The sequence below is a fragment of the Cheilinus undulatus genome, linkage group 17, assembly GCF_018320785.1.
Source record: "Cheilinus undulatus linkage group 17, ASM1832078v1, whole genome shotgun sequence".
NCBI lineage: Eukaryota > Metazoa > Chordata > Actinopteri > Labriformes > Labridae > Cheilinus > Cheilinus undulatus.
The window spans coordinates 41,446,017-41,461,755 of NC_054881.1; the positions used below are offsets into that span (position 1 = coordinate 41,446,017).

The 15,739-nt window shown below is 39.4% G+C and overlaps 1 protein-coding gene across 2 annotated transcripts in view; it reads left to right on the plus strand.

Moving 5' to 3' along the window:
• Positions 1 to 2,100: 2,100 nt before the first annotated feature.
• col5a1 (procollagen, type V, alpha 1) overlaps positions 2,101 to 15,739 on the plus strand; it is a 164,141-nt gene continuing 150,502 nt past the window's right edge. The window contains exon 1 of one of the 2 annotated variants that reach the window (XM_041811099.1): positions 2,101 to 2,536. In XM_041811099.1, coding sequence (XP_041667033.1) covers positions 2,437 to 2,536 — 100 coding nt within the window. In that variant the 5' untranslated portion in view covers positions 2,101 to 2,436. The remainder of the gene's footprint in view (positions 2,537 to 15,739) is intronic. The other variant, XM_041811100.1, reaches the window with a different exon arrangement.

Below are 15,739 nucleotides of genomic sequence, written 5' to 3' on the forward strand. Positions count from 1 at the left end.
AACTTGTGATTTTGTCTTTTAATTTCATATTTAGACCTTTTCAATTCATATTCATGACTTCTTATCTCATATTTTAACCTTTTGGAATGACATTTTTAAAATTCAAGACACATTTTGACCTTTTCAACTCGCCAATCAGCTTTCATCTGAAATATAATCCAAACAATCGTGGTACAAAAAAATTCACCCCCCGTACAGTGAGAGCACAATAAGACCAGCATTTCAACAAGACTTTTTTGTCCCCAGTCAAAACGACCGGCAGTCCTCAAGAATTCCGGCCATTTAGAACAACTATCGGACATTTGCTTAAACATTATTTTACTGCATTAACAGCAGCAAAACACATAAATCTCTTTTATTTTTCTTAGTGTAAGTGGTTTAAAGTATCAAAATAAAGGCTGCGCGCTTTTCCTGACACACGCAGTCAGTTACACAGTTATACTATACGCCCACGTTAAACTCATAAACAACAACAGTTAGCTTCACATCAGCACCCTTAGCCTGTTAGCACATTGGCCACTATCATAACTTTGCAGCATACAACAGCCAAATACCATCCTCTACCGACAACAACGAAGCATCCAAACACATAACAAAAGTGCTCTGTTAACTGGACACTGCGTTAGACTCTACATTTCAATGAAAAATGAGTCTTACCGTTAGCTGCTAATATCAGTCCTCATGATGATATCACTGTAGCCTCTCTGAAGAGAGACAGCGCCTTCGTTACCAGCTTCAAGCGGTCCATGCCGTTCTGCACGATGTGATTCTGTGTTGACTACAATCCAACTTTATCTGAGGATTGGTCATAGGTAGTTTATCGAAGTCCAATACAACTCTGCTCGGCGTTGGCCTCCTCTCTGCTGCTGCATCTGTGTTTACGACGCTCAGCTACACAATTCCCTTTGTTTCAGCCTCTCCATTACTCGCAGCGATGACAGAAAATCCCTCCATACGGCTGATGATATTAAGCCTTTGGTTAACCAGGAAAACCTCACTAAGATTAAAATTCTGCTTTACAAGAAAGCTCTGGTCAAACTTTCCCACTTTCCCTGCATAGTCCCCAGCAATACTGAGCATGTGCAGAGAGATAGATTTGCTTTGACTTCATCGTGCATACATAATTAGCCATGTGCTTGCCATCTGAGGAGATAAACAACCCCAGCACTGCAGGACAGTAGATGTAGTAAGATGAGGCAACTTTGAGTTTATATTAACGCATTCTCGCAACATATATTCTAGGTTACACAAAATATAATATGCAAGTATTCAGTGTGTACTTATCTGGTCATTTGCATGTTTTCTGCCCGACATTTTGACCGGTTATATTTTTATCTGCCGGACTTCCGCCCTTTTTACCGGCCAATGACCGGCAAATGCCGGCTAACGGAAACTCAGAATAAGACACTAGCTAATGAGACACGTTTGGTGTTTTGAACCAGGCTGTAAACCAGTTTATTTCTAAGCTGGTTTACAGCCTTTATAACAGGTGTCCGGTGTTCCTGCAGCCAGCCTCAAGTGGACACTTGATGTATTGCAATTTTTTGCACTTTAGCATTGGCTTCATTTTTCAGGTTGCCGCTCGGTTTGATGCCACTGGTCTAAAAACTCAGCGACTTGTTTACAGGTTGTCAGATATCAGTCTTTTCAGAGTCTTTTAAACATTTTAGAAAAGTCCTCTGGTGTAAGGCTGGACTCAGATGCTTGATAATGCATTGTCCAACAGCTCTAAAGCGGTCCAGCTCAGCCCGGTCTCCCCTACAGACAGACTCAGTCCCACCTGTTGATTTCTCTCTTCACTAGATCAGTCTCACGGACAGACTCTGAACTTCTTACATCTGAAAACCCTCCGTTTGTCCTCATATCTGTCTGAATCAGTTTGCTTTTCCCGCTCGGTCCCTCTCCTCCTCTCTCTCCATGTAAAACAATCCGGAGCGTAAGAATAGTAGGCGTGAAACTTTCCCCTGGAAACTTTTTTCCTCCCACCCACGGCCAATGACAGGGCCGCCTCTTCTGAACGGACTCCTCTGATTTGTCCGAGCCTCCTGTCCGACCAGTGACTGACAGCCCGGAGGGGGGGAAGACTGGCTTTTTTTAACGTGTTGCCCCGTTGGACTTGAAGGGGCTGTACGTGACGACTGAAAGAGGGGGCAACACCGCGGAGCAGGACAGTTCAGAAGCGCAGAGAGGAGAGGAGCTGTGCGGGAGAGAGACGGGTGCACATCCGTCAGACTAGCCGGAGGAACGCGCACCAACAAACCCCCTATGGCTGCTTGAGACATACCGCTACACCCCCCCTCCCCCTTTTTCTCTTTCTCTGGGACTTTTGGCTTTTAGTTTTTTTTTTTTTAAATTTTTTGTCCTGATCTGAAGTTGTTGCAAGTCTAATTAGTTGCTTCAAGTTGAATCCACTTGCCGTGGACGTGTGTGGCGGTCATGGATACCCATATAAGATGGAAAGTTAAACGGAGGATAAGGGACGCCCAAATCACTTTAGCGGTGATTCTGCTTTTTGTCACATCGCAAGCAAGTTCAGGTAAGATGCAGACGCAGTTTGGAGCTGCTCGAACTTTTTCCTCCTTGGTTATTGTGGAGCCTGCTCCTCCTCCTCCTCCTAAACTCATCTTTGTGCCTTCAGTGGAGCCCTAATGTATTCAGCCTGCTGTACCCCAAACTATGGGACTTGTCAAAGCATCAAAAGACTGGAGAAAAGAGGGAAAAAAGCTATCTAGAGCAGGGCAAACTCCTCTGTGCCAAAGTTTATCTGTCTTAAACATAGATGAAGGCCTTTATTTACATGGTAACTCACATTAGGATCAGGTTTATGCAGAATATAGCAATCATGCTTGCATTTTGCAGACCTAACTGCCTCCATGAGCCTTCTCAGAGGTGCAGAAACCTCCAGAAAGAGTCTTTTTCCAGAGTTTTTTTCCTCTTTTCTTAACTGATGAGAGGGATGAGCATACTTTTCATCAGAGGGAGGGACTGTAGCTGCTCTGAAGTGGCAGGGTGGAGCTGCCTAAGGACTCCAACATCAGGAGTCAAAGCAAAGAGCTCCTCACCACAGCTTCAAATTTGACTTTTCTTACCTTAAAACAACTTTTTATGCCTTCAGGTGGCTTCAGTGTGTGACAATATGATTGTTATTGTTGGTGAAAGTGATGCACATGCAGGGTTGAGAGAAGATATGATCAATTTAATCATTAAGACACTCCTGAGTGGCACTAGCCGTGCCCCCCCAGGGTGTCCAGAGGTCACACAGTGCTGCAGAAGTGGGGCTGGGGTCTGCAGGCCTGCATGTATTATTAGCAACTTAGGGCTGCTTGGCATGGTTGGTGGTCTGTGTTGGGCTGTGACGCTCTGACGCAAGACTATGAGGTGAACAGGTGGCTTCTTCTGTCTGCTTCAGGAGGTGATAAAGATTGTGCTGAGTGTGGCCGAGCCAGACGCTCCGTTTCAACGTCAAAAATGTGCAGTTTTTACAAGCTAAGCGTAAAGGGGGGACTGCAGCCTGTCATGCTGGGTGTAAAAGTGGTTGTTTAATCAAGATAAGGAGTGGGAGTTTGACTGGAGGTCTGATGCAGAAGGCTGGATTTAATCAGCTCTTTATATGACTGAGAAGAACCAGAGTCTTGGAAGCAAGCATCCAAGGTGTCGCTCCTAATCCTGAAACGTGACACTTGACAAAAGCCAAATGGGAAATGCTTCATGATTGATTGCTGATAGCGTGCCAACTACATGCAACTTTTGTGTAAACTCATTATCTCGCTCTTGGAGTGTCAGCTTTTGCTTCATAAGCATCGATTATAATAAGATATTGCTTTGATTTTGCATTTATATCAATTCTAATGTTTTATTGTAGTCAAATTTGACATTTTTAACAATTCTGCAGACAAAGCTTGCAGAGTTTGTGAGCAGTAAAGAAATCATCTTGACCCACGCCAGCTGACCTCCTAGCCTTAGGGAGGATTTGGATGTAGGCCCACATTCACCTGAAAGCTTGCAGGGGCTTGCCCAGGCACAGCATCACTGCTTAACTGGGACATGTCAACGTAATGCTCGATTGGTCTGCATTCAAACACAGTTCGGAGAAATATTTTGAAGAAATTCCCAGAAATGCTCATACTTTGTATTAATTATAAGAAGTTTAATATGCCACCTGATATGCATTATGCAATTTATTCATTATTTTAGGTAGCCAAGGAGCTTATCTTACATCGCATGCCTGTTGTATCACACTGAAACTGAAATAATAAAGTGGTTTGGCAACTTTATAACCACAAGCTGCCAGTAAAACTTTATTCAGTTTGTTACATAATCATTGGATGATAATTTTATGGACTTAAGAAGGCAGGGGTAACTTATTAGGATGATGTCAGTCAGGAAAAAGCTTCATAATTGGTTGCAGGGTTTGAGTTTGGATATATGATTTTTTGAGACCCATACTGATTTTATAGGGGAAATATTCACTGAGCACTGGTGTGGCTGCCAATTTTTTGAGTTGTAAATGAAAAAAGATGGATTTTCCAAGATATGTCTCAATAACTGTGAACAGGCCTGGTCAGATGGCTAAGCTCTGTGTCAAATGTCTAGAAATGAATGTAAAAATCAGAAGTTGAAGATGAAAAATTCTATTTTTTTGTCAACCCATTATAAAAATCTCTTTTACAAGGGAGTCCCTGCTGAGAAAGATGTGGCGCCCTCTGCTGGACAAACAATGTGATGACAGGATATCCACATCACCCCAGTTACTGTCTGTTGGAGTAGGGCTCAACAGTGTGGTTCCGGAAGTAAAAATCTCATTCATTTTCTCTGTAGTGGATTTTATTATCAGCCATATTATCTGAAGTGTCCAAGCCAGATTTCCAACAAGCTACCTGAGTGTGAAACAAAGGTATATGCTCCAGTAGAAGACAAAAGTTCACACGACCTCAACCTCGTTTTAAGAAAAACCTCGCCTATTCATGACCTTAGTCAAAAATACTACAATACCCACAATCCTTGAGCATTCCTCTGATAGGTGGACGACAAGACATTAAGCTGCAGATGAATGCTTGACATATTCCAACATGATCATTCAAATACAGTCACTAAAGATACAATAAACATGTAGAAAAAGCTAAATACAAGGCTTGAAAGCTTAAACAGTAATCATTTACAATGAATAATATAATTCAAAATGCATTGTGGGATATGTAGTTCCTTCCTCCTTGTAAAGAATTATCTACACAGTCTTGTACCCTTGCCTTTTAAATTTTTTTCAGTACCCTTTCTGCACCTAAGCAAACGTTTTATAGTAACGACTACTCGGGTAGCTGGTTAGCTTGGTTCATGTAATAAAATGGAACCAGTGCCGACACAGGAAATAGTGTCGCCATAGCCAGTACTGCAAGCTCCATGTCCCTGAAATGCTATTAGTTTTAGCAAGGCTAGCTAAATTTGCAATTTTAAATAGTCAGCCAATCATGCTAACCAACTGTGCTAGCCAACTAGCTGAAAGCTGTGCTAACCAACTTGCTATCAAACTACTGAACCATGTGCTATTGCCTGATACAAATTTATATGGTAAGGGTGAAAAAAACAATAACTGCAGTCTGTTAACCAAAACATATTAGCATAAAGATGCTACATGCTCTCTAAAAGTTTGAAAAACAGCTATTTCAGATTGCAAAAATTCTGCTTGTTAGCTTGTGTAATAGTAAACAAGCTAGCCTGAAATTTCATCATACACGGTAAATAAATCAGTCATTTATAAATGTAGGCTATGAAAAGATAAATTAATCTGAAATGAGTTGGTGTAACTGTTTCATATCTGCCTACTGGGCTAGCTAAATTTGCAATTTTAACTAGTTAACCAACCATGCTAAGCAAGTAGCTAACCAACTGTGCTCCCTAACAAGCTAATAAACTGTGAACTAGCTAACTACATTGTGTGCTATTGCTTTACACAAATTCATAGTGTGTGTGTTAAAAAATAACTGCACGTTAGCATAAAGATGCTACATGCTCCCTTACGTTATGCTACACACTGTTTTCTGTGTTTTGTTTGTTAGCTTGCTTAACAGCAAACAAGCTAGCCTTACCTTTCATTGGAATGTCATACAAGATAATGAAACTTCTCATTTTTCAATCTATGAAAGGAAAAACTAATTTAAAATGAACTGGTGTAACTTTTGTTGTTTCAAAGCTGCCAACTGTGTACTAACACGGTGTGTAGTACGCTTAGCTAGTGTCCGATCTTAGCAGAGGTAAACACTAGCACAGCTAATGGCTAATGCTGCTAGAGCAGCATCTACCCATGGACTGACAGGACTTACGAGGGATTTGTATGTTTTTCATGATTTTCAAAGAGGTGGCCATTAATTTAAGTCTTTGATTTGCATCACTGCACTATAACAGAGTTGGAGCTTGTTCTCCTGGCATTATTATAGCTTTGGTTATGCTATTATCCTAAAATGAGTGTCTTTTAAACAGAGGTGGAAAAAGTACAAAACTATTGCACTCAAGTGAAAGTACAAGTACTGTGGTTAAAATTTACTTTTCATAAAAGTAAATTTACTGGTCTGTAAATCTACTCAGGTAAAAAGTATTTAATTTAAAGTTTACTGGAAATACTCAGTGCTGAGTGAGATACAGGAAAATATAACATCCCTTCCTTTTCCAGTGTTAACTGAACTCTTATATGTGGTCTCCTCAGAGCTGAGAGTCTACCTCATAGCAAGGCATTGCATAGTGATGGAGAATAGTCACTGTGTGTCTTACTCAGTGGATAACTTCACTCAGGGTGCAAGCAGTCTCACATCAAAAACAACATCAATCAAACACCCCTAAATTACAGTAATTTGAGTTGATGTAATAAGTAACTATCCACACTGCTTTTTAAACACTTAATCGATGGTGTTCTTTTTGTTCTGACACCCTACTAACATCTGAGAAGTTCAAAGACGCTTGGGTCATGTAGGATCAGCACACAGTGTGTAAGTCAAGCTTTATGAGAGCGACTGAGTGAAGTCATCGCTCACGCTTCTCAAAGGAGGTCATATTGGCCTGGCATTAATGAGGAAAGCATGCTTTAAACTCATGTGAAAGGTGGTAATAACAGAAGGCCTGTAAGACACGGGGGTTAAGAATGAGAGGAGGGGGTCACATGTCAAAGGTGAAGGTCAGGACTTGGGGTTTGTCACTGTTGTCAGGTTTACAGTTTCACTGCCTGAAGAAAGGAATTCTTGATTTGGAAGCTTCCCTGCTCCTTTCAGTAAATTCCCAGCTGAATATTGGAGGTTAAAGAGAGATAAACAGGTGTTTATCTTTAAAATAAAGGCTAGGTCAGCAGTTAAGACTCTCTTAAGAAGCAGAATTTTCACTGGAAGTTGTTTTTTTTTTCTCTCTGAAGTCTTGCTAGTTTTACTATTTAGATGAAAGTTTTGGAAAATAAACATGCATTGTGTTGAGAGGAGATGCTATTTCTTGTTTCACAGCGGATGCAATCAAAGAAGTTTGAATCACCCCAAAATCTCCACACAGACAGAAAAAGGTTCAAGGTTTAGTTTTACTGATGCATAAGACGTTCCTCTTCCTGCCTGCTGCAGGACTATCTTCGCTCTGCTCTGGTTGGTAGATGAGCATGCTTAGAAATGCATGTGCCTAATAGGTGTCTGTTACAGACAGATAGAGCAGAGGAGAGAGACAGCGATGTCTCCTGGTCCTGACCTGCAGACTGATGACAGCCCTGCACAAACACTGACACCCATAAAATCACAGAAATATGAAAGACAGAGAGCAGAAGCACTGCAGACACTTCTTCTGGCTTATTAATGTCAACATAGAGGAGGATATATTGGTAATTCAAAATTCTGGCACTGTGACATGCATGTTTTATATCATGGGCCCTAAAAATATAAGTCTGAGGCACTGAATATTTGGTAATTTAATAACCAAAAATTCCTCTACATTGTCTAAATGACTCATCTAATCTTGCAATGTCACATCCTGTGATCTCTTTTTGCACCAACACACATGGTTTTTGTGTCTTCATGAGGTTCCAAATGAACTTGAGAATCCAGGAGTCTGGATTTGTGTCTCACTCCTGGCAGTTTGGGGTTAAAATACGCTTGTAGATTTGTAGATATGGGGTTAGACATTTAAAATAATAAGGGTTATATTGTGGTATAATAGCATTTTGATCTAACCATTGTTGGGTGCAATACTGAATGAATTGTTAGGAAAAGTAACATACATACCAGGAGCAATGCTCAGTAAAAGATTGTAAAATTAAAGGGATATTTCAGTATTTTTGAAGTGAGGTCATATGAGGTACTTAGGATTAGTAGGGCAGTTAGCCTCCAGTTATTCAGTGAGCATTGCTCCTTTATGAAGGATTCTGAGCCAACTTTGATTTGTGGCCCATTTTTACCAAAAACTCAGTAAATTCACAGGAGAATCTGTATCCATCTGTTACACTGTATAGCCTACTTCCTGGCTGGTACAACCACCCAGTCCTTCTTAAATCCAGCCAGCATGCCCTTGTGTGCCCCACATGGGTTATATGTGGGCTACAGTATGGCTCCCATGTGGGTTTGTCCTTGGGTTGGGTGGCACTACCTGTGATTGCCCATGTGAGTCCCATATAGGCCCCATCTCTACAGATCCTTGCGATTGCCCATGTTTACTACAAGTAGGATCTCTCTTGAAACTATTATTATTATTATTATACTGTTCTACCATTTGGAAGATAACTGAGACCCCCGTTTTTAAGTGGACCAGAGTTCACATTTATGGTCCGTACCAGAGTTTGATAGGCTTTCACACTATCTGGACCAGGGTTCGTTTTAAGTGGACCAAACATCTCTGGCTTGAATGCGGCCTTAATGAAACAGCAGGTTTGCATGGTTCTCATGGCAAAGTGCTGAAAATAAGACAAAAAGTCATTACTATAAATGGTGAGAAGTCAACCGAGCTGGATTTCAGACCTTGGCAGAAATGTTCTTATCCATCGATACTGATGTGCTGCTAATGTTGCACATCCCTACAAATGGGTGGTTTATTTTATGCACATTTTTTATCTACTAACACTGTTTTCTGTCTGAAAATTGTGATGTTTGGTAACTATTCATGTGGATTTGATGTCAAACTAGGGGCCAGGGCTATATTTATCATGCAGGGAGATTATGCAGTGCATTTGAAAAGTGTTAAGACTCCCTTCACTTTTTCCAATTTTGCAGCTTAATGGTGCAGTTGAAAAAATTGATTTTTATTCTCAATAATCTACACTCAGTCGCCCATTGTGACAAAGTGAAAACATGATTTTAAAAAATGTTGTGGTTAAATAAAAAAATAAAAAACTGAAATACATAAATAATCGCCCAGGCTCAAAATTACTCAGAACTGTTTGTTAATTCTTCAAAAACAAAATCAACTGAAAATTATACCACCCAGCCCTACTGTCATTCATCAGAATTATGAAGCTTCATTTATTTAAAGACGCGTTATTAAAATTTCAACAACCGAACCTGTGGGTGTGGTAGCCCCGCTCTGATCTAGTCTCAAAGCCAGTTACCTCCTGTAGACCAGATCAAGCTCCCATTCCCAATGGCTTTCTTTGTTTTTTGCTGAGTTTTGTTTTCTTGTGGAGTTTTCTCAATCAATAGATCCTTTATACAAGTCTAAGAATATCTGCTTTGACTCTTTTGACTGTGGTTTGTTATCGTTAATCAGCCAGAAGTTTTTACGATGTCTGCAACAAACATCCACACAGGACCAGAGCCTCCTTTGGCAGAGTACTTTAGTCATCAAAAATACTGAAATAACATTCTTTGAATACCTTTAGCAAAGAAAACAGGGACCGTTTCTGGCCAACGCCACTGATAGCATGTTAAAAACGAGCAGGGTAAGCTCAGGCATCAGCAGACGATTGTGATACATGAATCGGGCCGTATTTAAGGGTATAGCATTTGTTGTGTCCTTTTGTACATTTTAAGGGGATAAACAGAAGAAGGCCTTCGCTGTTTTACAGAGCGCCTTCACATCTGGAATCGATAAGTTCCATTGTGCTGTCTGCTAAGTCCTCCAAAACGCCAGAAAAAATGTCTTCCAGATGTTTTCTTCCCATTCGTGGTGGAACAGGGGACTATAAAAAAAGAGGGGACTATTGCATTTTTAAAAGAAAATACACCATTCTGAGAGAAGACTCCTAATCGGATAACATCTGCAGCCATATAGCTGAGTTTGTTAAAATAATAGCAGCGTGCCTGCACTTTTCAGCCAGGTTTGCACATAGCCTACACATCCAGGGTCATTAAAAGGTTCTTTTTGTTCAACGGGCCAACTTTATGACAGGGTTAAAGGTTGAATACAGCTGGCCGCCAGCTGTTTTTCATTTACAGCCTCTCCATATCTGGGCAGCTCCTCCTCCAAAGGAATTTATATGAATAAGAATATCTGGCCCTTTTGTCACTGTGGGTGGAGTTTCTTTATGAGGCTAATTAAAAATATCTTTAAATTGATTTAACTCGTCCTCTCTGTCTTTAAACCGAGATTTAGTTTGTTTGATGGAGGCTTTAAAGACTTTTGAATACTTCCCAATTTAAATAGATGCAGTCTCTGTAATTTTAATGATGATAGCTGCTCTAAAGCGGGGGTGTCAAACTCAATCACAGCAGGGGCCAGATTCTGGATTTAGGTCTAACCTGAGAGCCTAACAGGGTCAACATTAACTATAAACTGTCAACATCATTTTTACCAAAAACAACACTGATGATAGATTATTTAAAATTCAAAAAGTAAAAATGAAAAGTTTAAAAACTCAAAATCTGAGATAAAAAGTCCAACTCATTAGTTCTAAAGGTCAGAACACAATATTAAAAATAGAAGAATAATGTTTTTAAAGAGCAAATATATGAGTAGAAAGTTGAAATCATAAGTCTGAAAGGTCAAAATATAAGTTAGAATTTGAAATCATGACTTTAAAAGTCAAAATATGACTTAAAAATTTAATTATGAGTCTGATAAGTCAAAATATGGGTTAAAAATTCAAATTCAGGGGAAAATGTCAAAATATGAGCTAATATTCAAAATAATGGCTTAAAAAGTTAAAAATATGATTTAAAGTTAAATTGATGAATCTAAAAGGTCAAAATATAAGATAAAATGTCAAAATATGAGAAAAATAGAAATCACGAGTTTAAAAGGACAAAATACGGGATTAAAAAGCCAAAATAATGAGTTCAAAAGGTCAAAATAGGACTTAAATTAAAAATTATGAATCTAAAAGGTCAAAATATAATATGAAAAATCAAAATTACAAATTTAAAATTTCAAAGTATGATATATAAAGTCAAAATCGCAACTTAAAAATGTCAAAATATGAGAAAAATAGAAACCATGAGTTTTAAAGGACAAAATACGTGATTAAAAAGCCAAAATAATGTTGAAAAGTTAAAAGTATGACTTAAAATTTCAAATTGTGAATCAAAAGACATAAATATGACATATAAAGTCCACATTATGAGTCAAAAAAGGTCAAAGTTTGAATTAAAACGCCAAAATCACAATTGTGAGTCATAATCTTGAGATACAAAAGTCTGACTTAATTTTATAACTCTTTATTTTTCGTGCTTTTATGGCTCAACAAGGATATTTTGAATCATCAAGGTTAAGTTTACACTTTCATACTGGAGTAAATCTGCAGACTTCATACTGGTGGGCCAGTTAGAAATATGATCTTGCGGGCCGGGTTTAACCATTCCACGGGCCGGATCTGGCCCCTGGACCTTGACTTTGACACCCCTGCTCTAAAGTACCAAAGCTTTAAAAAAACAGACATCTTCAATCATGTTTAGTCCACAGAGAGACAGAGCACCGTCTAGATACTGATTTAGACACAAACATGATTCATGGCTGTAAATATTTCTTTATCAGCAGTTTTTAATTAATTAATTGGATCTCTCTGCTCTGCCGTGAGTCTGTGTGGAGAACATTAAGCAGGAAGAGCACACCTAGGCCAGGGAGGGAAGCAGCAGACCCCCAGAGCAGAGCAGGCATCAGTGCAACAGGATGACATTGGTTTAGTCAGAAGCAGAATAAAGGAGAAGCTGGGGCGGAGGAGGGTTGCAGAGAGAGCAGCAGAGTGTAGCCAGGCGAGAGCAGTTAAAATAAGGCAGCATGAGAGTCAAAAGCCAATAGCGTGCTTCGAGCAAATCAGCTGGCCACCAGCTGATGAGCTGTTTGTTTTGATTTTTGGAAGAGTTAACTTTACAACATTTTTAGTAAGATCAGCTGCTGATTAAAAAGAAATAATTTGGCAAAGAGAGGAGGGCAAAAATTGGTCCATTGTTTGTTTTATAGGTACCCGTAACATTCAGAAGAACACAGCCAGAGATGGCCGCCTTTGTCGCCCTAACTTTACATCACATCCCTAAGCTTGATTACATTTATTCCTATCCTGCATGCCGTATCCAGACTGCCTGCTAGCAATGCAGCATCCCTGTTGCCCTGTTCCTATTGTCTTCTCTGTTGCTTGTGTTAAATTGGACAAGGAGCAAGGAAAGATGCAGATGACAAGACACCAGGAGCGTCTGATTTTCTTTCACTAAACAGATGGTTTACAAAATGGAGATAGCGGTGCATTAATAACATCTGTGTTTGAAATGCTATGCTCTGACTTGTGTCAACATGGAGGCGAAACTATTCATATCAAAGCTGTAAAATGCTCATCAGAAGAAAGCGCCACACTTCTTGTGTGGATTTAGAATAAAAGGACTAGATGTCATGTCAATTCTGGTTGGAATGGGGGGGGGGGGGGGGGGGGGGTGGGTTGAAGCTCTAGGGGTGCATGGCCTTTCAAAAGGAAACTCAACAGAGATACACTCCAAACCACCAGAGTGTGGTGAGAAATATCCTTGGATGTTTTGTGACTCATCAGCAAGATATGAAAATTATAGCAGCAGTCTAATACTGTGATTTAATGTTGTTTCAATTAAGGATTTTCCCTTTTGTGCTAATAGCCCATTTAAACTGACTAGTCTAAAGAGGAGAGATTAGAGAACAGTCAGATTCATCACAGGGTCACTGTGTCAGCAGGTATGATATGAGCCGGATATGCTGTGTAGAGTGTGGCTAAAGTTAGCAGCTAGCTCCACCAGCCCTCACTTCTCTTAGCAGAGTCATATTGTATTCAATGTTGTTCCTCAAGTAGTTACATGTGAGAATAACCCTCAAGAGCCTAAAAAAAAAACCTTATTACCATTTCTAGTGAAATACGGTCATACTGCGCCGTTCCTACGACATGCTAACTGCTAAGCTTCTCATGTTTACGCCCGGTGAAGTGCAGGGGAGAGCTGTGACAGGACAGGACAGCCTATAAATGAAGCCACAGCGACTACTAGTGGCAGGAGGCTTCATTACAGTTTTTAAAGAGTATTTGACTGGATTTCAGACCAATGTTTGTAAAAATTGATAGGTGATTAGTTTAACCAGCTTATAAATCTTGTGCTGGCTAATATGATTGATAAATTTATCTATAATTTAGGGTTTGTTATATTTTTGTCCCGTCTGTTTATGAAAAATTAGTCTACGACTCTGAAACTTGAAGGGTTGCCAAAGTTACATCTGAGGTTTGCAGTTGCAGTGCAATAATGCAAAATCTGTTTCTTTTTAAGATATATTTTGGGTCTTTTTATGCCTTTATTTTAAAGAGAAGGATAGCGTAGATTGGGATGAGAGTGCAGGGGTGAGACTCTTGGGACAGAGGCTGCAGGCCGGACCTGAACCCGGGCCACTCGCAAACATGTGGCGAGGCCAAACCGCCGAAAACCGCCATCTTTAATTTAACAAAAGGTTGGATATTCGTATTCTCTTGCTTTTTGCACATGGAGGAAGAAGTTAATTTTACTTTTACCCTTTCAGTTATCAGAAATAACCACCCAGCACTCAGTTATTTGAGTAAATATTAGATTATTTTTTTTGTGGATCTATAGACCACTAATTTTACGTGGGTACAATATTCTTGTACTTTTTAATTTCAAAGGACTGTTGAAGCACTGGACTGAGAGTTTGAACCTCTAATAAAAACTTTTGAGTCTTAATTTAATGAAGAAGTAGAGTTTTTTTTTCCATCTGGTTCCATGGGGACCTTCCCCCCTGCTGGCCATTACAGATAATGCATGTTTAAGCTACTTTAGTATGATATAAAGCCAAGTAACGTCACTGTTTTAATGCAGGATAAAAGCACAAATAAAGACTTTGCTCCTTATATTTGAACGTTTGGTTCGACATCATTTACTCTCATTAGAAAGCACCTTTCAGTCGGACATGTATTTTGTTCTTCCAGAGGTCTGATTGGGTTGTTTCTTACTCACCTTTAAGTGGCAATCCTGAGGTCGTGTCCAACTCAATCAGATAAGCGGTGGTGAGAAAAAAAAGCCTCCTTGAATGCGCCCATTGCCGGGGCTCAGAGGAAGGAATCTGAGTTAGCTGGACTGTGGAGAGAGGCAGTGACCCTGCAACTGCATGTGCCACTCCGGCCCTGTAAATGCAGGCTTTGTGGAAAGGAGTCTGTAAATCAGCTCTAATGCCCCGATAACAACATGGGAGATAAAACAAAATATGCAGGACAAGTTTTTGACCCCGTGTTCGGGTTTAGGAGAGCCTTTGTGCAGCACAAATAGGGCTTTATTTGCAATATTCAGAGCAGTATACTGTCTATTTCCAGACTAATCAAGGGTCAAATAACTGCTGCTGCTTAAATGCTGCTCTGTACTAATTACACAGCATGCTTGATTTGGAGCCAAATGCTTGTCTTTATTATAATTTTATTTCCAAAGCTAGTAATTGCTTAAAACAAAAGGCCTTAATGAATAATTTCAGCTCCAGCTATCAGATAGAATGTGCTCTCTGCACCCTGGACTAGATTTATAAAGTTAGATATTATTCTGCTAAAAATGAACAATGTTCACTCTGGTTTTGGTACCAATTAAAGCTGTAGGCTCTCATTCTGGGGTGTCAGTTCTGGGTACCACAATGATGCCGACGAATTTGTGCATGAAGCCACATTAACATGGAAAATCCTCGAAAACAGAAACTTTGGTTTATTTGTTTATATGTTTGAATGACAGTGTTGTAGTAAAATGCTGTAGAGGCCGCCAAATGACCCTAAACTAAAAACGAATGAATCTGAAGACAGGAAGTGAGTAGCTCACCCAGAACTAGGGAATCAGCTGTTGTCACAGTAATCTGCCTACTAGTGCATGGCTAGTGGCTGAGAATGTCTGCAGTCAGTGAAATTTACAGCAAACAGATTTTTATTTTTAAATAAGAAATCCAAAATTAAGAAACAAGCCGTTTCTCCAAGTACCATAAATAATAGGAAAACAAAACAAGGGGAAAAGTGCCCCCCTTTCAGGCAGTTAGACATGAATTTGAAAACCAAATAATGATAAATGAAAATGAAACGGTTTTTGTTTTCCATTTCTCATTTTTCCTTTCTTCGTCCTTTTCTTGTTTATCTCATTTTTAGTTTTCTGTCTCATTTTCAGTTTTTTTTCCTATCATTTTTTGACTAATTTTTTCTCATTTTTTTATGTCTCATTTTCTGTTTTTTTGGTCTCATTTTCTTTTTTTTTTTGTCAATTTTTTTGTCTCATTTTTTATGTCTCATTTTCTATTTTTTATCTAATTTTTCCCTTATTTTTATGTCTCATTTTTTGTCTTTTTGATGTCTTATTTTCTGGGGTTTTTTTGTCTC